The 23,719-nt window shown below is 40.0% G+C and overlaps 1 protein-coding gene across 6 annotated transcripts in view; it reads left to right on the top strand.

Annotated features, from left to right (window-relative positions):
- Window positions 1-23,719, top strand: part of LOC106076141 (uncharacterized) — a 74,947-nt gene that overhangs the window by 33,328 nt on the left and 17,900 nt on the right. For 3 of the 6 annotated variants that reach the window (XM_056043546.1, XM_056043547.1, XM_056043550.1), the window contains one exon: window positions 13,970-14,130. In XM_056043546.1, the coding sequence (XP_055899521.1) occupies window positions 13,970-14,130 (161 nt within the window). Of the gene's footprint in view, window positions 1-7,379; window positions 8,407-11,445; window positions 11,578-13,969; window positions 14,131-19,346; window positions 19,867-23,719 lie in introns of those variants that run through there. The other 3 variants (XM_056043548.1, XM_056043549.1, XM_056043552.1) reach the window with 3 other exon arrangements.

The following is a 23,719-nucleotide window of genomic DNA, read 5'->3' as shown; positions in this document are numbered from 1 at the left end:
AGGCATTGCATTTCATAGCTGTAGTCATCAAGACTGTTGATCTAACAAGTTGCTTCAGCATTATTCTTCGATGGGTGCTTTGCGAATGAGCTGCAAGTCCACTTGAAGGCAAGGTGTCAAACACGTCATCACCTTCATCCGAGCCTGGAGCACTCGCCTGTGGGGCAGGTTGATAACATTTAACGTGCAAAGGTCCATCAACTTCAGCATCAGATTCTATTGTGCTTCCTTGACTTTGAGCAGGACTTCTCGCGCTGATCTTGACAGCTGGACAAGCTTCTGTTAAGTCCAGACCTTGCTGGTGTATTTCTTGACATTCAAAGTCTTCTTGTAAAGCTACGTACGTACAGTTCTTGTCAAACGCATGGGTGCAATAATCAAGCTTCGAGTTCCTCTCGTAGACACTGGCAGATAGAAGACAGAAGTCTTTAAGGCCCACAGTAACAGGCTTGGACGCAGACCCAACGTTGTCTTGATCTGTTTGGCTGGTTGAGGTACTCATATCATGTTTATCTATAGCTAAAGCTTCGGTCAAACTATAGGTCTCTTCTATTGTTTCTTCAGCGGTCTCATTCTGCTTTTCGTTGAAATAGTAACAGCTACCGTCTCTTTTTATTTCTTGTGAGCCACATTCGTTTGGTTTACTATCACAGTCACAGACAGCACAGCCATCACCAGCATCTTTATCGTAATTGTCTGTATCGCCACATTCTTGGTTGGACAATTGTTCGCTGTTCATCAATGGTGTAGCTCTTTCATCTGTCGACTCAATCTGATACTGTTGGGTGTTCAGTAGCTCATTAATCATGATTCTAGTTTGATCTTTTATCGTATCTGTTTGTTCTTCTGTCTTGTTGGGCGTGGTAGCTATTTGTTCATTCTCACTAATGACTTTAATCAACTGGTTAAATGAAGAAAATCTAGTGTTGATTTCTGATTCTATCTTCTTAATGCTTTCTTTCACCGAGTTCATTTTGTATTGCAAAGTTCTCAGGAGCTCCATCGTATTAGGTTTGATTTCAAATTGGCAAGTGTTCGGATTCTCATCTTCCTCCAACAGGGCTTGTCTGAGACGTGCTATTAGCGTTTCCTTATTTCCATTAAGCTGTAGACCTCTTTCTCGAAGCTCTTGTCTAAGTTCTTTCATGTCAAGTTCAATAAGAAGTTTGGTGGAACACATTCTAGCCAGAAATATCCCACTTCTGACACCAATTGTTACGTATTTCTGAATCTTCTGGCTAGATGTATTAGTTGGCACACAAATAAAAACACAGCAAAGAACTTGACGACTAAACTTTCAGTATCATATAACTTTAATGACTATTAACTCTAACAATTCGTTACTGTAACATGTAGCGTAGAAGACTGTACAATATCTGTCAGTTTACAGTTAGCTATACTTCGTTGCAATTCATCTCTTCACTTCGTTGCAATTCATCTCTTCTCAACTTGCATCGAGCCGTATTCCACAGAACAGACCAACGACACACTTCCCAGTGTCGCTCCAGGTCTCCTAAAGCTGAACCAAGTCGTAACAGACCAACGACACTCTTCCCAGTGTCGCTCCAGGTCTCCCAAAGCTGAACCAAGTCGTACTCTCGTCTACCACATCAGAGCCGCACACGTCTTACATCGACTGTATCGACTGTAACGGCTCAAGTCCACTGTAGTTCGCTGTATAGACTTTAACGACAGTAGTCCACTCCAGTTAACTCTACCCTAGTTAACTTGCATCGAGTCGTACACATTTCTCTTCCACAGAGCCGCACACGTCTTACATAGTCTGTATCGACTGTAACGGCTCACTCACGACTCCATACGACTGACTTTCACATTAACTCTCTGGCTTATATAGAGTCCCTAATCGCTTGTCCAAAGTTGCACAAACACGGCTAGTATTCTCTGAAATAACACCTGAGGAAACGTCACATCCTGTCTCTATTTATACACGTAGATTCCAGAAAACACTCGATGCAGTGTCATCAAGTCGGGGTCACTACGTTGACCTCTACCTATCACTGTTCATTTGTAACAATATAAACCATGACTGCTATGCATAGGGGATGTGCACACAGACCTGAGCTTCGGTTGTTCAAATAGTCTTATATTTTTTTCGCTGACTCACTGGTGCGTGACAAGTGTTAAGACGCGCGACCAGTTTCATCATGGTCCTTGAACACACGCTTAGAGCTTCAGCTTTTGGAGACTACGCCACGCCCCAACGCGGGGTGGTTTTAACAAAGTTGATCTAATAGGAGTGTATAATTCCCTTAAAATCTTTCATTTATTTTTTCGTTTGAAATTAGTTATTGATATTCCAACAGCCCTTCACCTCAACTATGTTTTAATATCCTTCACTTTAGAAGTTACTCCACTTATTCCTTGAAAAGCCCAGAAACACACACACTGAACAAACTATTTTTAATCAATTAACATTTTCATAGCGGTACAACTCCTATGTCTATCGTAGATACGCAACATCATGTTTGAAACCTAAACAATGCCGGACTTTATCAAGTGGACGCCCCTTCTCCACTTTTTCAAGCTACAACATAAATGCACTTGCTAATATTAATTAATGTAAACGCGTGTTATATTTGTACAGAGAGGGATTGAAAATGAAATCTCATTTTCATTTTTCAACCTAATAGTTATGCATAGTTTGTTTCATTATTCATATTTTTACTAACAAAGCTTGTTTCAACTCACTCTGTCTGTCTAGCAAAAAGTTTGTACACGTTATTTCTCTCACACCCAATCTCAGATTAAGCTGAAATTTTGCACAATTATTTCTTGTACACAAAAATCAATAAAACAAAATATTTAGTTAGTTAACTATTGGTAATTAATTATTCTGTTGGGTATCTTGAACAAGGGAAAGAAATCGTACTTGACATATATACGTTGAATTAGTCCCCTTGAGGACATCTTGGGCCCTGAGTGAACATTTTTTATTTTAAAAAAAAACGAGCATGTAAACATTCACCAAGATTTTCCCTTCTTCCCTCCCCATTCCCAGCTGCTCCAGACAAGTGATGGGGTCATAGCGCATTGTGAAAGCTAAAAACTAAATAAAAACAATCAACCTATTTGATCTAATTACACATAATATAAGCTTTGTTTATTTATTTATTTTTAAAATTCTCTTTGAAATTATAAAGAATGAGGCCCTCTGAGGCTGCAGTCTAGCAATGCCGTAAAGCGGCACCTTCGATGTGGGGGTCACGCGTAAATCCGGCCCTGTTCCTAACTCTCGTTAAACAAACTCTGTCTAGATAACACATTTTCTGCGAATATCGATTGATAGTCACCCCATAAATAAGGCAGAAATTTAAACGTTTTGACTACTTGGTTCTTCTGGTATGTCTATACAGCTGACTCATTGGTTCGTGTTATCGGTCCTTGTGTTTCATCATACTGTTACGTATTTCTGAATCTTCTGGCTAGAAGTATTAGTAGGCACACAAATAAAAACACTGTAAAGAACTTGACCACTAAACTTTCAGTTTCATATAACTTTAATGACTATGAACTCTAACAATTCGTCACTGTAACATGTAGTGTAGAAGAATGTACAATATCTGTCAGTTTACAGTTAGCTATACTTCGTTGCAATTCATCTCTTCACTTCGTTGCAATTCATCTCTTCTCAACTTTCCTCGAGCCGTATTCCACAGAACAGACCAACGACACACTTCCCAGTGTCGCTCCAGGTCTCCTAAAGCTGAACCTAGTCGCACTCAAGTCTACCGAATCAGAGCCGCACACGTCTTACATCGACTGTATCGACTGTAACGGCTCAAGTCCACTGTAGTTCGCTGTATAGACTTTAACGACAGTAGTCCACTCCAGTTAACTCTACCCTAGTTAACTTGCACCGAGTCGTACACATTTCTCTTCCACAGAGCCGCACACGTCTTACATAGTCTGTATCGACTGTAACGGCTCACTCACGACTCCATACGACTGACTTTCACATTAACTTTCTGGCTTATATAGAGTCCCTAATCGCTTCTCCAAAGTTGCACAAACACTCCTAGTATTCTCTGGAATAACATGTCAGGAAACGTCACATCCTGTCTTTATTTATACACGTAGATTCCAGAAAACACTCGCTGCAGTGTCATCAAGTCGGGGTCACACGTAGTGACCTTTATCTGTCACTGTTCATTAGTAACTGTCCCCCTACTTATATCTGTTCGTCCCCTGGAACAACACGTGTGGACACGTCACATCCTGTCTTTGTTTGTACATGTAGATTCCAGGGAACACTAGCTGCTGTGTCATCTCGCCGGGGTCATACGTTGACCTCTACCTATCACTGTTCATTTGTAACACTAGGTGATGACGTGTTTGACAACTTGCCTTCAAGTGGACTTGCAGCTCATTCGCAAAGCACCCATCGAAGAATAATGCTGAAGCAACTTGTTAGATCAACAGTCTTGATGACTACAGCTATGAAATACAATGCCTTCCTATGTGCTAAGTCGCTGCCATCAGCATTGATCGACAGGAAAGCAAGACAACGACAACGACATCAACGCAACCAAAGAAATATCAAATTGAGGAGGCGGAGAAAGCGACACATGCAGAGTGCAACGTGGATGGCTCCAACAAGATCTAGATACAAACCTACCCCTTCTCCCACTGATAGACCCCCACCTGCATTTATGAAACTCCATAGCCCATGTTGTTAGAAAACAAGCCCACCACGTCTCCCACTGATAGACCCCCACCTGCATTTATGAAACTCCATAGCCCATGTTGTTAGAAAACAAGCCCACCACTTATCCCACTTCTGACACCAATTGTTACGTATTTCTGAATCTTCTGGCTAGAAGTATTAGTAGGCACACAAATAAAAACACTGTAAAGAACTTGACCACTAAACTTTCAGTTTCATATAACTTTAATGACTATGAACTCTAACAATTCGTCACTGTAACATGTAGTGTAGAAGAATGTACAATATCTGTCAGTTTACAGTTAGCTATACTTCGTTGCAATTCATCTCTTCACTTCGTTGCAATTCATCTCTTCTCAACTTTCCTCGAGCCGTATTCCACAGAACAGACCAACGACACACTTCCCAGTGTCGCTCCAGGTCTCCTAAAGCTGAACCTAGTCGCACTCAAGTCTACCGAATCAGAGCCGCACACGTCTTACATCGACTGTATCGACTGTAACGGCTCAAGTCCACTGTAGTTCGCTGTATAGACTTTAACGACAGTAGTCCACTCCAGTTAACTCTACCCTAGTTAACTTGCACCGAGTCGTACACATTTCTCTTCCACAGAGCCGCACACGTCTTACATAGTCTGTATCGACTGTAACGGCTCACTCACGACTCCATACGACTGACTTTCACATTAACTTTCTGGCTTATATAGAGTCCCTAATCGCTTCTCCAAAGTTGCACAAACACTCCTAGTATTCTCTGGAATAACATGTCAGGAAACGTCACATCCTGTCTTTATTTATACACGTAGATTCCAGAAAACACTCGCTGCAGTGTCATCAAGTCGGGGTCACACGTAGTGACCTTTATCTGTCACTGTTCATTAGTAACTGTCCCCCTACTTATATCTGTTCGTCCCCTGGAACAACACGTGTGGACACGTCACATCCTGTCTTTGTTTGTACATGTAGATTCCAGGGAACACTAGCTGCTGTGTCATCTCGCCGGGGTCATACGTTGACCTCTACCTATCACTGTTCATTTGTAACAATACTCTCCACACTTGGTCTACATAAAATTCTTGGTGGCTTCTCACGTCTGCTAGTCTGTTTCTAGACTTCTTCCACAGTTTCGGTTCTTTTTTTGGTTGGCATAGTTGGGCATCTGAAAGTATTCACGCTCCGCTCTTTCAAGCAGGCGTCATACACAATATCCACAAACGTAGATTGTTGCTATTAGTCTCTTTTCAGTCAAGTGAGTTCTTTTTCTCTTTTCAGTCAAGTGAGTTCTTTTTCTCTTTCCAATCAAGGTTGTTGTTTTTTTGTCAAGCGAGTTTGTTTATTTGTAGATAGATTTATATGATGCAAAGTAGATTTACATATTCGTTGTTTTTTTTTTCGTATTTATTTTTGATCTGTATTTTTTATAATTTGTTTATGGCACTAGGTCAAGGCCAGTTTAGGTGTTGATGACGCCATCTTCGTCCGCACTTGAACAGTATCCCTTTTCTTTGTGTGCTAAGGCTCCTATTGACGTCATCTATTTCACGCTTTATTGCTTGTAGTCTGCTTGCAGTCTATGTCTGCTTTGGTTTTAGGCCCCGAGGATTAAAAAAAAAATGGTATCTTAGTTGTGTGCATGTTGATATAAGGCTACGGTAACTTTACCCTTTAAAGGAATAAAACCACGTCTTGAGGACGACTTCCATTGGTTGATGTGTTTGTGTGTGTGTGTGTGTGTGCGTGCAGACGAGTGCCGGCTGGTGCAGTCGTGCAGCACACGTGCTGTGTATGTGAGTGACACACGTACGCATGTTTTCTTTGTTGTGTGTGATCTGGACTTGAGGAAGTTGTGATAGGACTTGAAGAAACACATACACTTTCAATGCGATTTTTTTGTCAGCTGCGTGTGTCAACTTTGCTGCGTTGGCCTGTGTTGGTGGGGGTTGAGTCATTCCTAGACCTTAAGTTTGATAGCTCTCTCCTTGCTTTAGTGTTTCCCTGTGTTCTTGTACTATCAGTAGCTCTTAGTGAGAAGATTGTTTTCATTATTGCACAGTATTGTACACCGTACCTAGCACGACCTTGTGCATCCTATATTTATTGGTTTTAAACTTCTGTTAATGTATAATGTATACAATTAATGTATAATGTATACAGTTTTTACGTGTGCATATACCATTATAGGAGGCGCGGTGGCTGAGCGGTAAAGCGCTTGGCTTCTGAACCGGGGGTCCCGGGTTCGAATCCTGGTGAAGACTGGGATTTTTATTTCGGGATCCTTGGGCGCCTCTGAGTCTACCCAGCTCTAATGGGTACCTGACATCTGTTGGGGAAAAGTAAAGGCGGTTGGTCGTTGTGCTGGCCACATGACACCCTCGTTAACCGTAGGCCACAGAATCAGATGACCTTTACATCATTTGCCCAAGGGAAACTTTACTTTTTTTTTTTACTTTTTATATACCATTAACAATACTTTTGTTTCCTTTCATAATAATGATTAGTATCATTTGCTTGAGGCGGCAGTATATTTTTCTTAAAAATTATCTTCTGCCACACTTAAAATCTAGATCTGTTTAAAAAATATATACTTTGTTATTTCCCTTGTTTCCGTTCTCGCCCGCGACAGCTGTGTTCAGCACATCCCATTGAGCTCCTGGCTTTATGACACACCCAGCGCGCACACACTTGTCCTATAAAAATTAAACACGGTTAATTAGCTAGGCTGCTGGTGTTGATTCGGTGTGTACTTGGGTGGACAAGGGTTAGTATTGTACTGTTTGCACTATCTCTTTCTAAGTCCTACAAATCAAGGATTGGATCTAGAGAAGACGTGTGTTGCGCTCGCTATGTGATGGCTGAGATAAGCAAAGCGCTCTAATCTGTCCTTGTTAATCATTACTCACGACTATTCATCCGTGGATACTGGGTTGAGGAAATGTGTGTCTACTGATCGCTCATCTTGAGACAGATCAATGTCTCTCGCACTTCTACAGAGACGCGCACACAATAGGGTGATAATATATTTCCTTGTCTAGACATTCTTTTTTCTGACAGTTGCTTATGTGGCTAGAATTGAGTTAATTTTTGTGTCTGTTTCTGTAGCATTAGGACTTGATTCGTATTTAAAAATGAAGGTTTAGTATTGGATATACACGCCCAGGTGGACATTCGTGGGATACTGTAATTGTCCAGCGTCGGCTCCTGTGAAGAAATGACATTGGTCTGTGGTCACCCAGATGGACAGCCGTTTGATAACATTGATGTGTGATAAGCGATGGCCCGATGTCGTTAGGACTGTCAGTGTTTGTTGTGCCCGTATCTGTGACTATATTGTCTATTTGGGCTGTGTACATCGTGAAATGTCCAGTCTGCTGACCATGACCAGTCGGACAGTACGTCTTAATATGAAATTCTGCCCATATCTGTGACTTTATTGTCAAATTGGACAGTGTACATCGTGAAATATTTAGATTTCCAGTCTGCTTACGTTTTGCAATGTTTTAGACTATGACAAGATCAGCAGTTCGCTACTGCCTTGAGCTGGCTAATCTATGATTTGATGAGCAAGACCTGGATTTTAAAGGGATTACATTTAAATCTGTACAATGGTGGACAAAGTATATCAAGTGTACCCAGGCAGTGGCAGGGTGCTAGTGTTTTCTATGTGTCAATCTTGTCTGCAGGTGACCAGCGTGAAAATAGTGGACTTGACACCTAAAGGGGAAGGTAAATTCACTTTTTTTTTGTTCCAATTCACTCACTTAACCTGAATAGTCATGCTGTTATTGATATTACAATATCACGGTTTTGATGTGGTGGCGCTGTGGCTGAGCGGTAAATCGCTTGGCCTCTGAATCGGGGGTCCCGGGTTCGAATCCTGATGAAGACTGAAATTTTAAGTTTCTGGACCTTTGGGCGCATCTGAGTTTAATCCAGCTTTATTGGGTACCTGACATTGGTGGGGGAAAACTAAAGACGATTGGTCGTTGTGCTGGCCACATGACATCCTCGTTAACTGTGGACCATAGAAACAAATGACAACATCCGCCCCATAGATCTCAGGGTCGGAAAGGGGGAACTTTCCTTTTTTTTTTAGTTGTGATGCAGCTCTCTATCTACACAACAAAATGAGTAGGTAATGGTTGTAGTTCTTTAGTAATTCGTAACAACAAAAACACACCCCGTGCATGCATTCCCTCTGACGTCACCCTTCATTCGCACCATCAGCACCTTGAGGAATATACATAAGGAGGTGCGATGTGGACTTGTGTCACAGACCTGTGTCATAGACCTGTGTCATAGACCTGTGTACCAACCTCACATGACAGCTACTGTGTCCTGACATTGACCTAGTCCTATGTGTGTTGTGGATATCAGGAATGTATGTCTAGGTCTTGTCCTCTCCGCCACAGCCCACCCCCTTTCCTTAATTGTTTAACCAAATCATCTATTGGTGTCTGTTTCTGTACATGGATTCCCAATCTTTACAGATAGAACATTGTGTCCGAAGGGATTCCCAATCTTTACAGATAGAACATTGTGCCCTAAGGGAATCCCCATGTTTACAGATAGAACATTGTTTCCGAAGAGATTCCCAAACTTTACAGATAGAACATTGTGTTCGTAGAGATTCCCGATCTTTACAGATAGAACATTGTGTCCGAAGAGATTCCCAATCTTTACAGATAGAACATTGTGTCCGAAGAGATTCCCAATCTTTACAGATAGAACATTGTGTTCGTAGAGATTCCCAATCTTTACAGATAGAACATTGTGCCCTAAGGGAATCCCCATCTTTACAGATAGAACATTGTGTCCGAAGAGATTCCCAATCTTTACAGATAGAACATTGGGGATTCCCAATCTTTACAGATAGAACATTGGGGATTCCCAATCTTTACAGATAGAACATTGTGTCCTAAGGGATTCCCTATCTTTACAGATAGAACATTAGGGTTTCTCAATCTTTACAGATAGAACATTGTGTCCGAAGAGATTAGCAATCTTTACAGATAGAACATTAGGGATTCTCAATCTTTACAGATAGAACATTGGGGATTCCCAATCTTTACAGATAGAACATTGTGTCCTAAGGGATTCCCTATCTTTACAGATAAAACATTGTGTCCGAAGATATTCCCAATCTTTACAGATAGAACATTGTGCTCTAAGGGAATCCCAATCTTTACATATAGAACATTGTGTCCGAAAGATTCCCAATCTTTACAGATAGAACATTGTGCTCTAAGGGATTCCCAATCTTTACAGATATAACATTGTGTCCGAAGAGATTCCCAATCTTTACAGATAGACCATCGTGTCCTAAGGGATTCCCAATCTCTTTGTTTCTTATTTTTATCCATATTACGTATTATTGTTGCTTGACCAGTGAAGCTCACATATTTACATAACTGTTTTTCATGTTCTCTTATGTGGTTTTACCAGGCTATCCCAATAAGCATATCGCCTTATTTTTTTTTATAAAAGTAGATCTACATTTAGACCTTTTTTTTTATTTGGTAAGATTTATCGAATTATAAAGTGTGCAATTTGCCTTTAAGCGTGTTTTGTTATTACTGTTCTTTTTGTTTGAGAGAGAAAAAAATACAGAAATAACTTTCATAAAAAATGGTTTACATTATTGTTATATTAAATCCTAGAATGGACTTTCTATTTTTGGAGGGCTCGTTGGTCAAAAGTTAAATATTAGAGTTATTTTAAGTGAGGTCGCTGTTCACTTGTCCTTATCTGTATTACACCCCATAGCAATGCTCCAAGTTTTAATATTCAATCAAAGTTTTTGAGTTTTTGGCACAATTTAAGCCATGTTGTCAATCATAGTTACACACATTTATAATGCCCCATACTTTGTGCAAGTCTGGGCTATTTGAGTCTTCCCCCATGTTCGAAAGGATGACAGCTGCTGATAGAAATATTTTGTTATAATTTTGTTTTGTAAATTAGTTGCTTTTGCTTCATACATAGCTGACACTGGACACCAGGGCGCCCTGTACGACCTATTCTTGACCTATGTTTAGACGCCACTGGGAGCTCGTAATGTCCAGTGAAATGCTAGATTTATATTGCATAGTCAACTAAAAGGGGGTAGGGCGTGGTGGCTAAATGTTTTCCGAACCGAGAGGTCCCCGTTCGAATCTCTGAAGACTGGAATTTTTTATTTCTGGATTTTAAGGAAGCCCCTGAGCCTACCCAATGAGTACCTGGCTTAATTTGGCACACTGCTCGTTAACCTTGGCCGAAAAAAAAACAAACAGATGAACTTTACACCATCTTCCTCATAGATCGCCAGCTCTGAAAGGGGGTAGTTTAAAACTTCCGCCCCTGTGCCCCCTTGTTTCCGCCCGTGTCTGTTACTGTGGTCTGGGTTTTGGGTCCCCGATCATATGTATAGATGTGTACTAAATGTAAACAAACTGGTTTGAATGAAACCCAAAGAGTGTGTGTTGAGTACAGGAACTAAATTAATGAAAAGTTTAGTTTTATGTCAAGTTGCACGCATCGTGGTGTGTGTGTGTGTGTACATCAGTTTCACTTGACAATGTGTACAGTGAAGATAACACGGAAGTTTGTTGTGTGTGTGTGTTTACATCTAGCTTGGTCCAGCGTGTGTAATGGCTCTAACTGGTGTATCGAGACTGTTGTGACTAGACAAGTCGTTGTGGTGTTAACCCTTAAAGTGCTGAGCTGTTTTACAATGAGTGCATACAAAATGGAATTACCATTCTGATGTTTAGAGGCTAAACTACCGCACGCGTTTTAAGGGTTAAGGAGTCATGGTTACACTGCATGTCAATTTGTTGTGATAGTATTTTCAACTGACCGGTTGGCACAGCCACATGATGTGTGAACACAGTCTCTGGATTCTATCTGTGTGGTGTTAGTATATTAACATTCTTTCTAGGAATCCCATAATCCCATATTAGAATTTTCCGCAATTAAAAAAAAAAATGTTTTACTGATAAAGTGGGCGAAGACAAGACGATTGTGATAGTATTCGATCACCTGTTTCGTAACAAGACAATAATTTACGATTCTTTTTTAGTGTAGGTCTAGCGTTATATTTTATTTATTTATTTATTTTTTTAGAGCCTCGATTACACTGCTTTTTAAACTGTCCCTTTTGTTAGGAGCCACTCTGTCCGGTTTTATTGAATTTTGAAGCATTCGTTATGGCCCTGGCCCGAACAGTTTTGGACGTGTGTTTTGTCAAGTCTGAAGTATTGGTGACTATAAAATCTATTCCTGTAACGCTTTACAAAATTCTAATCACTCGTCAACCCCACACACACGCACACACTTTTTTTTCCCCAATTATTTCACACATTTATTGCATATATTAGGGCGACTAAGTCCTTGTAACCTGGTGTAATGTGCCCCAAATCTAGCTTATGTCACTGTTACTTAGGGATAGACAAGGAGAAAACAATATTGCTCGTAGATTATAAAGCTGGGGTCATATGGACATATGTTTGGTTATTTATTATTACAAAGCTTTTAACAGCTCACGATGTCTGTCTGTCTGGTACAATATATAACGTATTTCTCCCACACCTATTCTCGGATCAAGTTGAAACTGTACACAATTGTTTGTTGTACCTAACAAAAAAAAATGAATCAATCAAAAAAAAAATTCAACATTTGGTTAATTAATTATTGGTAATTAATTACTTTGATTGTCATTTAAAAAGGGAAATAAATGTTACTTAGAGATGGGGAGTTATTCCCATTATTACTTTTTGTACAAGTTTTTTTCTCCCACTTCCCATTCTCGGATCAACTTGAAATTTGGAATAATTAATTAATTATTCATAGTCAATGTCAATACGTGAATCAATTTTTTTTTTTTTAATTAACCAGTTATCGGTCATTAGATAATTTTGTTTTACATACAAAGTAAGACTATTCATACAGTATGGAGGTAAATGGCAGTGAGTTTTAAGGTTTTTTTTCCCATTGGAAAAGTTTGTTTATTTATTTTTTAAATTTGGCTTGTTAAAACGTGTATTAGTATTAAGTAAACAATCCTTTGTGATAGTTGGCGTTTGTTTATGGCACACAAGGGAGCTCTGAAGTTTGTGTACTAAGTGAATGGTACAAACTTCAAAGACTATTAAGACTCGCGTCCAGTGTTGACAGCCTTTTGTTTTTCTCTTGCAACCTAAAGCTTGTTATGATACTAAATAGGTCAGCACGGTGACAACATGTCACGTGACTTCATCACTCCGACCCAATGACTCACTCTCTTAATTTGTGAATCTTCCAGCGGCTATCTTTGACATTGTCTATTCACTAAATAGTAATACGGGTATTTAGAACTAGGGCATTGTATTCGCTTTATTGTTCCCATTCATGTAAGGAACCTTGAGTCCAACTTTTGTAAGAAACCTTGGGTCGTATTCTTTTGATCCAACTCTTGTAAAGAACTTTGGGTCCAACTCTTGTAAGGAACTTTGGGTCCAACTCTTGTAAGGAACCTTGGATCCAACTCTTGTAAGGAACTTTGGGTCCATCTCTTGTAAGGAACTTTGGATCCAACTCTTGTAAGGAACCTTGGATCCAACTCTTGTAAGGAACTTTGGGTCCATCTCTTGTAAGGAACCTTGGAACCAACTATTGTAAGGAACCTTGAATTGATCTTTAAATGCTAAACTACAAATTATAATTAAACACTGTGTTTTACGTGTTTTTATTAAATAGATAGTTTACGGTTATGTGCTCCGAAATTTGGATTAAAACCTAGGCTGAACGTTGAACTCCATTTTATATTGTCTGGAATCCCATTACCAGCCAGTCTTTCAATCTCGCTAACATTTAGATTTGATTATGTTAGAACTCTAGCACTACCCTTAATTGTTTTATTGTATTGGTGTGTAATTAAAAGAATGTACAAAGGGGACTAATTCAACTTATACCAACACATCAGTTAAGTACAATTTCTTTCCCTTGTTCGATACCGGCTACCAAAAAAATAATTAATTACCTGTACCAATATTTAATTAACTAATTGTTTTTGTTTTTAATTGATTCTTGTTTTGTCAGGTAAAAGAATTTCTTTATCAGAGAGTTTAAACTTAGGCTGAGCGTTTTAACTACATTTTCTATATGTTGTCTGGAATCATATTACCTGCCAGTTTTTAGATTTTCTTTTGTTAGAAATCTAGCATTACACTTTATTGTTTTATTGTATTGGTGTGTAATTAAACGAAAAATGAATATTAATGACACCTTTGAATGTCTTTAATGTGTATGTGTTTGTCTGTTTTTTCAGTGAAGGCTGCTGGGGTCGTCTGCTTGATTGGCCTGGGACTCAGTCTTGGGACGCTGCTGCTCTACAAACTCTACTTCCGTATCATCGTACCATTTCTGAACAGTGTCTGGGACACCAAGGGAAGGAACTCGCTGATTGATGATGAGTACACGCTGTATCTGGTGAGTACATTTCACAACAGTTCATGTAACGTAGTGATACACACACAATGACATCCTAAATACTTTATTACCAAACTACACAATCTTTAATACCAAAACCACAAACTCAAGTCTTCTATTACCAAACCACAGACATAGTCTTCTATTACCAAAACCACAGACACAGTCTTCTATTACCAAACCACAGACACAGTATTTTATTACCAAAACCACAGACAGTCTTCTATTACCAAACCACAGACACAGTATTTTATTACCAAAACCACAGACAGTCTTCTATTACCAAAACCACACACACAGTCTTCTATTACCAAACCACAGACAGTCTTCTATTACCAAACCACAGACACAGTATTTTATTACCAAAACCACAGACAGTCTTCTATTACCAAACCACAGACACAGTATTTTATTACCAAAACCACAGACAGTCTTCTATTACCAAAACCACACACACAGTCTTCTATTACCAAACCACAGACAGTCTTCTATTACCAAACCACAGACACAGTATTTTATTACCAAAACCACAGACAGTCTTCTATTACCAAACCACAGACATAGTCTTCTATTACCAAAACCACAGACACAGTCTTCTATTACCAAACCACAAACACAGTCTTCTATTACCAAACCCACAGACACAGTCTTCTATTACCAAACCCACAGACACAGTCTTCTATTACCAAACCCACAGACACAGTCTTCTATTACCAAACCCACAGACACAGTCTTCTATTACCAAACCCACAGACACAGTCTTCTATTACCAAACCACAGACACAGTCTTCTATTACCAAAATTACAGACACAGTCTTCTATTGCCAAAATTACAGACACAGTCTTCTATTACCAAAACCACAGACACAGTCTTCTATTACCAAAACCACAGACACAGTCTTCTATTACCAAAACCACAGACACAGTCTTCTATTACCAAAACCACAGACACAGTCTTCTATTACCAAAACCACAGACACAGTGTTCTTACTACCAACATTTACAGCAATAATGTATGTTAGTAAAGTTGGACTTCAAGAAAGTAACTTCTCGGCTTCATGTTGCAATCTTAATTTTCTTGCAACATCAGTCATTTAACACTTGGTTAGAACATCGACTCTTGGCGGTTAAAAAATGTCCTCTTTCGTGGACTCTTTGTGGTTAAGTATAAGAAATGCTGCTCCATTGCTTCTGGCTACCTTAGACATTCAACTTTCTGTTGCAGTCAATGAATTTGTTTTTGTTTTGACATCTTCTACATAGTTGAGTGTTTGCATTTTTGTTCATACAACGAGAATATATTTAACTTTCAAGCTTAGAAATGTTTGTGCATTGAACGCTTCGCATTAGAATCGCCATGGTTTCAATTTCAAAGCTCTGCATGCGGCTCTTCTGGATATGTACTTAGAGGCATAAACCAACAGTCCTTAGAACATGATACACTTTTACTTGGTTTTGTGAAGGAACTATATAGCTAAAGTTGTTATTTACTTCCAGTCTCATTATTGTTTAGTTCTGATTTAATTTTTTTTTCTCATTGACTTATTTAGAGGCGCGGTGGCCGAGTGGTAAAGCGCTTGGCTTCCAAACCAGAGAGTCCAAGGTTCGAATCCTGGTGAAGACTGGAATTTTTTAATTTCGGTATATTTAGGGCGCCTTTGAGTCCACCAACCTGACATAAGTTGGGGAAAAGTAAAGGTAGATGGTCGTTGTGTTGGCCACATGACACTCTCGTTAACCGTGGGCCACATTAACATGAAATTTAGATCATCAGCCCTATAGATCGCATGGTCTGAAAGGGGAAACTTTTGACTTTTCTACAAAGACTTTTGAAAACGTGTTTGTGTATGTGTCTGTGTAGGCCTATGCTACATGTTTTATCTCTGTTAGCCGGCCCTGCTCAAGACAATGACACTTAGCACGAATGCTGTTTGGCCTAGTTCGCCTGTTAGTGTCCACTCCATGGTTTGTTTTATCAGCACTTTGACCACATCACAAAGCGGGCTTCACTAATCAATAAAATCATTTTTTTCCCTGTCAAGACTCTCATTCTGGATGTGCACCTCCACATTTCGCTGCTGGACCCAAACAGTAACACATTCTAGCTTTATATAACAGGTTGGAGAGTCTAGTTTTGACGACATTATATATCTGTCACGACACGACTTGTAGTAACACCTAAAATCTATATTTTTATGACAGATTTGTCCTAGCTATGTGACAGAGTTTAAACATATGGGAAATACAGGCTTACTGCGTGTAGATATTTCTTTAGCCATGCTCCACTCAACCGATCTTACCGTTTGATATTATTATCTCTGTTATGTCCCTTGTCTTGCTAACCAATTGTTAACACGTTGAGACTATTCGGGGAGATAACCGGGAAAAAGTTGTTTGTTTCTTTTTCACTGGCAGCTAGCCAGCTGTTGTCTTTTTAATTATTTTTTTAAAATATGTATTTAATGAAAAGTAATATAACTATCAGTTACTAGTGTATGGCTCGCTGGCCATGGATAATGAACCTAATGCTGCAGCGGACGATGGGTCTTTTAAATAAGTTAAGCCTACTTTCTTTAGAGAGACTTCCCATACTACTTGCTGTGTATAATACTGACTGCCTGGTCATACAGTCTTCACTGATATTTGGGTAATCACGGGTTCGAACCCCGCCCGCCGTCTTCTTAATTTTTAAATTCTTTAATCGTAAACGTGCGCAGTGAACACAATAGTACACTTAGCCCTAGACTATAGCTTAATGATTGGAGCTTTTGTCTTCGTGTCGACGTCTGTACGTAGATCTACATTCTGTATATTGGTAGCCCTCCGACCCGTCTCATTATTTCTGGATCCACACGAAAATATTTTAATTGTGCGTGTCTAATAATAGCTCATTGTTATATATAGAATTTTGTTTTAATCTATTGCGTCCATTTGGGATAGAATGCCAATTAAGAGAAAAAAAAGGGGGGGGGTACTAAAGAGAGGGGAGAGGCGTTGCTGTTTCTATATTTAGAAGAACATCTTGACATTGGCAAGGTGAAGACGACAGTTGATTGTGTAAAAGTCAAGTTGAGGTCGACACATTCTTAACAAAGTTTAATGTTTAGACTTAGTGCTGACAATAACATTTACAACAGTTTTGATTTGAAAAGTTGAAATGCACGCCCTCCTAGAAAATATATATAGTCACAGGTTAAATAGTGGCTTTGTAAATAAAAGCTTTATATCTATCTATCTCTCTCTCTATCTCTCTATCTATCTATCTATCTATCTATCTATCTATCTATCTATCTATCTATCTATCTCTATCTATCTATCTATCTATCTATCGATATACAATTTATGGGCCGGGGTGTATAGAAATGCCTGGGCCGATTTTTGACATCCAGTCCGCCCTTGCATCCATCCACCTAACTGCCCACATCTATTCATCAATCAATCTATCCATCAATCAATTCATCCATCTATCTATCTATCCATCCATCCATTCATTCATCTATCCATCTATCTATCTATCCATCCATTCATTCATCCATCTATCTATCTATCCATCCATCCATTTATCTTTCCATCTATCTATCTGTTGAGAGAGGAGACTGACAACAGATAGACCTTGCAAGGCACCGGGTTTACATACGTTTGCAAATCACTCACTTCAAGTTTGCGGGCAGTTTTTCTTCAGTTCAAATTATTTGTATTTCCCTTTTTGATATTTTATTTAGTACTTGAAAGGAAGACAAACCAACAAAAAATCTCGCCGATGGCTATTAACAGTGTCCAGGTCACTAACAGTAACTAATAACAGTACAACATGGAGACGTGTGAGCAGACGGGGATCTGTGACGTCATTGTTTTCCTGAATGTTTGGGTCATCTACAAAATACACGTCGACAAAGGGGTTGACCTAGTTACACTTTCATTGAGCTTCTTGGTTTCGTTTGGTGACTGTGTCACCGTGTAAGCCCATAGCTCTTGTCTGAAGGTTTTTCTAGCACATGGAGGGAAGTTTTTTTTTTTGTGGTTTTTTTTTTTTTTTGTAACAGTTTTAGTGTGATGCGTTGTTTTGCTGAAGAGGAGGAGAGGGAGGCGGGTTGTTACGCTCCAGCCTTTTGCTCGTGATTGACAGACGTGATCCCCTGGGTCTTTCGCCAAGATCTTGATGAGGTCACTGTGTTGGGAGATGGGAAGGGGTGACGTCAGCCGACTGAAGTGAGGGGAGATAATTGGGTTCTGTCATTTCAAGTTGTACCGCCATGACAGCAGACTTACCTCCCATATTAGGCTCTAATAACTGTGATGAGCTAGCAGCATCCATTTTAGTTGGTTGAAGGTGCTTTGGTGTTTTGTCCGGACCTCCCGCAGGACGGCGGGGGATGGCAGCGGGCAGGGTATGAACCCTGGTCCATCGAGACGACAGAGACACATTCCAGCGCGCATGCCGCACAACCAGGCAGCCATCCACGAGGATAAATAATAGTAGAAATTAAAGACATGTTCTCCAGTAGGATAGTCGGGGTTCTTGTCAGAGGATTTGGGGAGCAGCAGGGGCCTAATATGGGGCCCTTGAGTGAGTTGGGTTTTCATAATGATGGTAAAAATGCAGCGATTCTTAGTCACTTTCACGGTTTCGGTATTTTGCTGTTATCATAGGAAATTAATGGGGGAAAATAATTTACGGATTTTCACTTTTCAACCTAAATATAGTGTATAAAATACATAAAATAGCATGTCGTTTCTGCTTCGCCAATTTCGGTTATCTCGGGGTGGGGGGTCCGGAACGCGTCTCCCACAAGGGGTTACTCTAATGGTGCTGACCAACTGTTGAGAATGACTGCGCTTGTGTATGAAAGTATGCTGTTGTTTTGATCTATCTACTGGCAGAGCGATTCTAATTGCGCTTTGATGATCATCTTATTTGCGCGTGTTTGTGAGGGGCTGTCAGTTCTCTACTATCACATCAACATCTCTATTATTTTATCCGTTTTACTTTATGTATTTCTACGCTTAATAATGAATGTTAATGTTATCTCTCAAAATACATTCCTTATTGGAACTAATTGTGGTTTAGGACTTGCGGCATATCATTGCGGCATATCATTAAAAAACATCAAGCACTTTGTTGATCTGGTTTCTTCAAAGTAATTCACTGTTGTTGTCCCCCCCTTTTCATGTTGTTATTCCTTCGGTGATATGATAATCGTTAAAATGGCATCGTCCCAAGCCGCATTGTCTGGATGGCACTGGTGCGCGGGCGGTGCCAAGCGAGACAATCGATAGCCTTCATACTGCTGCCGTACTCCCTGGCAGACGTGGAGAGGGGAGAGGGATAAACACACGGCCTGAATGCCTTGACCCTGTCTTGTGTAGAACTCGGAAGCTCTCTCTCTAAAGGAAAGTCTGGTACTCTCTTAAGATGGTTAATCTCGTAAATCTGTTCATTTAATGACGTCTGGGCTTGTTTTTTGTGAGCGGTTCCGTTTCCGAGTGAGGTCCTGCTTTTTGGAAGTGCTCTCTCATCCTGGCACGGACATTTATCATCGTGTGTCGCCGACGTAGTGGTCGCTTCAGGCCCGTGTGTTGGCGAGGCTCAGCACGGGGGGGAGGGGAACATGTTTTCCGGTGCCAATGCAACACAGGTCGACAACATGAAAGTGGATAGAGACTCAGGTCTGGACAGACGGCGTGATGTCACTTTATCTGGAACTATTTTATTGCGGGGACTACTATTTCCTTTAGGTAAGTTTCTGTTTTTCTGGCACGAGCGTCTAGATCTAGTTAGATCCAAGTCAAGTGTTATGGTGGGCTTGAAATAATGTCTAGGTCAGTTGTGTGTATGATAAGAGAGGTCATTGAAGACCGTGTTGACCTGATGACCGCACACATATCTAGCACACAACTACTGTGCTAACGACCATGTGTGCTTCACTGTATCTGTGCCTCAAGTTTATAAGCCTAATATTAACACTGGCTAGCGTTAGTGTATACGCCGCTTGCCAATCAGGCCACGACCGTGTTATTGATCATGTGTGTAGCTGTTAGTTTGTAGAATTCATAAAGACTCGGCCTCTCTGTTACTGTCGATGTGTTGGGATCTGGTAGTCTATGCTTAGTTTTATTCCATTTCTTGACAATCTCATGACCAACATTTGAAAATGTGTCTCATTGACAACTTGTCATGCGATGTCACACGTGAGTCTGCTTATTTATACAAATCTGTCCAAATGATGACTAACCGGCATACACTGTTATTGTTTTTATTGCACAGTGATAGTATAGAACTATTAATAGCTATTCCCCACCTTCACAAAGGAAACATAATAACATAGTTCTATCTTATTTCTGCGGATAGTCCACGAGAAAACAAAATAGTAGTCTTCACACTACGGATGGCTGCCTGAGCGCTGGACTGTCGTTTAAATTTATCAAACCCTGCCCGATCCCATCCCCCTTTGTCCAGCGGGAGGTTTGAACTAATCTAAGTAATCTACTAAATAGCAGGGCCGGACGTAACCATTGTGGGGCCCTATGCGAAACGGATTTCGCGGGGCCAAGTTTGGGTAGGGAAGCGGATAATAAGTGAAATTTAAGAGTTTGTATTAGAAAATAAATTCGTCTAGCATTTTATTCATTCTTTACTACGTACAGAATTACTTTGCGAGCCTTGCGTGTAGCAAAGTTATAAAGTATATCACAATAATTCTGTTTCCTACATAGATCACGCTCAATAGCAAGAATTACCAAATGTTTCAATCTATCTTTGAGAATTGTTGACCTCAAGTAATTCTTCATTAGTTTGAGGCGCGAGAATCTTCTTTCTTTTGCGTTTTCCATATTGAATGACACCCCAAAATGACAATTTTTGTCTATATATTCCGTATATTTTAAGGACTTTTTCGTATCTTTTGCAGGAACTCCAGGTAAATCGACAGGAGGGCGCCGGAAATCTGTTTTAAGTTATAAAATGGTTTAATTTAATAATTTATACTCCTTGAATTAGCGCGGGTTCTATAAAAGTGCGGGGCCCACTGCGGTCGCATAGGTTGCAGTGGTCTAAGGCCGGCCCTGCAAAATAGCAGCGTATGGTACGCCGCCGGTCGACTAGCAGTAATTAAAAACATAACATTAAGTCAGCTGTGGCCTAACATAACAATGAGACCGCTGTGGTCTACTGATTAGGTGATGATATCATAGTTTGACTATTTAACTGATGTAAAAGTTTCGAATCGACCCTTTTTCGTTAATGTGCAAATGTAAGCTGCGTTGTTCGCAAATGTGGGCATTCAGTTCGAAGCATTGTATTCAGCGAGGCTTTATCACGAGAACTAATCCGCATTCAAGTGAATGGTATTTGAAGACATTGGAATATTTGATCTTCGTCTTATTCAGATCATGTGACCCAAACTGTTTGTTTACCCTACTAGTCTGATTATTGGAAGGCGGGGGGCGGTGGCTATAGATCGCCTGGTCTTAAAGGCGAACTTTTACTTTGAGTTTGATTATTATCTAATTGTGTCCGGTGGATTCACCAACGTTTGTGGACTTTTGTCGTGTTTCAATGTTTTAGTTTCTTCAAAAGAATACGCTGGATTTTCTTTAGCCTAACAAAACCTTGGCTCGTATCAACAAAACTAAGAGTATTTGGGCAGAATACAATGGACCTCATTCACCAATCATAAACAAACAACATTTAGCCACGTGATTCATTCTCTATTTCTTCTATACAAATTACGATCTAATTTTAATACACAGTGGCTATCACGTGACAGTTTTTTTTTCGTTGTTTTATCAATATTATCACGTGACTAAATGTTGTTTGTTTACGATTGGTGAATGAGGCCCATTGGTCTCACAACTTTCACATTTTGTTTATTGTTTATTTATTCGTTGTTGCTTTGATCTTTCTTGTCTTCTTGGTAGTGATGGGGGGGGGGGGGGGCACGTGGTTTAACTGTTTGATGGGTTAAGCGCTTCCGAACTTGCAGTCCTGGGTTCGAATCTCGCTGATGACTGGGATTTTGAATTTAGGGTGCCCCTGGTTCCATCCAACTCCTGATGGGCACCTGACTTTATAGTTGGGGAATGTAAGACGGTTGGTCGTTGTGCTAGCCCCGAGACCCTGCTCGTTAACCGTTGACCAAAGAAACATATGACCTTAACGTTGCCTGCCCTATAAATCGCAAGGTCTGAAATGTAAACTTTTTTTTCTAGTGATGGTCGGGGGGGGGGGGTATCTTTGGTTTGAGAATGTACCTGTAAACTAAAATATAATTTTATTTCGGGTTGGGGGAGGGGTGAATTAGTTCTCCAGTCCCCTTGACGCACTGTCATTAGTGTATCTCATTTCATCTGCGTCATCAACAGCTTGTTTTGCTGATTGACATGCTTCAGTGACTCTAAACAAAGCGAGAGTAGACGGAAGACCGCTCCGCACTTCCTGTGGTTTGTACGGTGTTCTTTTGTTACGGGCTTCTTGGCTGCCGATTGGTCTTAATATCGGTCGCCATGACACGGTAGTCCTACTGTAAGGTTGAAAGACTTTCGAGTCTGCGGAAGTAGCTATAACGACATTTCCTTAAGTCTGTTTATTTTTACTTTGGGGTAATTTCCGCATTCGGTTTCGGAAAATGTTTTGGGTGAAATTGTTTCGACATCAGGGGAGAGTATCGAGGGGGCTGGTGAAAAGCTAATGTCACCTATTTTTTAAAAAAATGAGATAAATCCTATCCAGGACACTACAGACCGAGTATCACTCGGCAGCATCGTATGTAAAATCCTAGATGACATAATATGCAGTAACATCATAAGCCACTTAGACAAACATAATGTCCTTAGTCCGTACCAACATGGTTTTAGGAAATATAGATCATGTGAAAGACAACTAATAGGACTAATTGAAAATTTGTCAAAGGTATGACATTATAAAGAGCAAATAGACGTGATTTGTTAGACAGAAAAAAATATTTTGGCATTGATGGTTCATTACATCAATGGATTCAGGATTTCCTGACAGGGCGAGAAGAAACGGTGAAATGTGTACAGGTGCTCCTTCTTTAGTGCTACTAGAGCATAGAATGGGTGTCCTAAATCAGCCAGAGAAGTTAACGACTTTGCATATGTTAAGTCACTAATTAACCTGCATGACTAGATCAATAATTTTTGGCTCTTAGTTACGAATAATAAAATGTTTTGAATTATTTCGATTTTTTATATACTATATAATATTTGTAATCACAGAACAATATCATATACAATATGCATACAAGTAGGCAAAGACAGCAACAAATAAGCGTATCTGAATGTTGAGAAAGCTACAATGTAAAGACCAGGCCTAGCTACAATGTAAAGACGTGGGTCTAGCCACAATGTAAAGACGTGGGTCTAGCCACACTGTAAAGACGTGGGTCTAGCCACAAGGCCTAAAGACTGGGTCTAGCGACAATATTTGTGTCTAAGTGAAGTTTACTATGGCAACAACCAAGATCAGTTGATATCTCCAACAGGAAGCTTCTTTGAATGGAAATCTCTTGGTTGGAAAATCAAATCAGCAGATGGAAATTTCTCTAAGATCTTTCTTCTCAGCACCAAGATG

The sequence above is a fragment of the Biomphalaria glabrata genome, chromosome 10 (genome assembly GCF_947242115.1).
Source record: "Biomphalaria glabrata chromosome 10, xgBioGlab47.1, whole genome shotgun sequence".
NCBI classification, from domain to species: domain Eukaryota; kingdom Metazoa; phylum Mollusca; class Gastropoda; family Planorbidae; genus Biomphalaria; species Biomphalaria glabrata.
The sequence above is the reverse complement of the archived record's forward strand: the minus strand, read 5'-3'. Positions and strand labels throughout refer to the sequence as shown.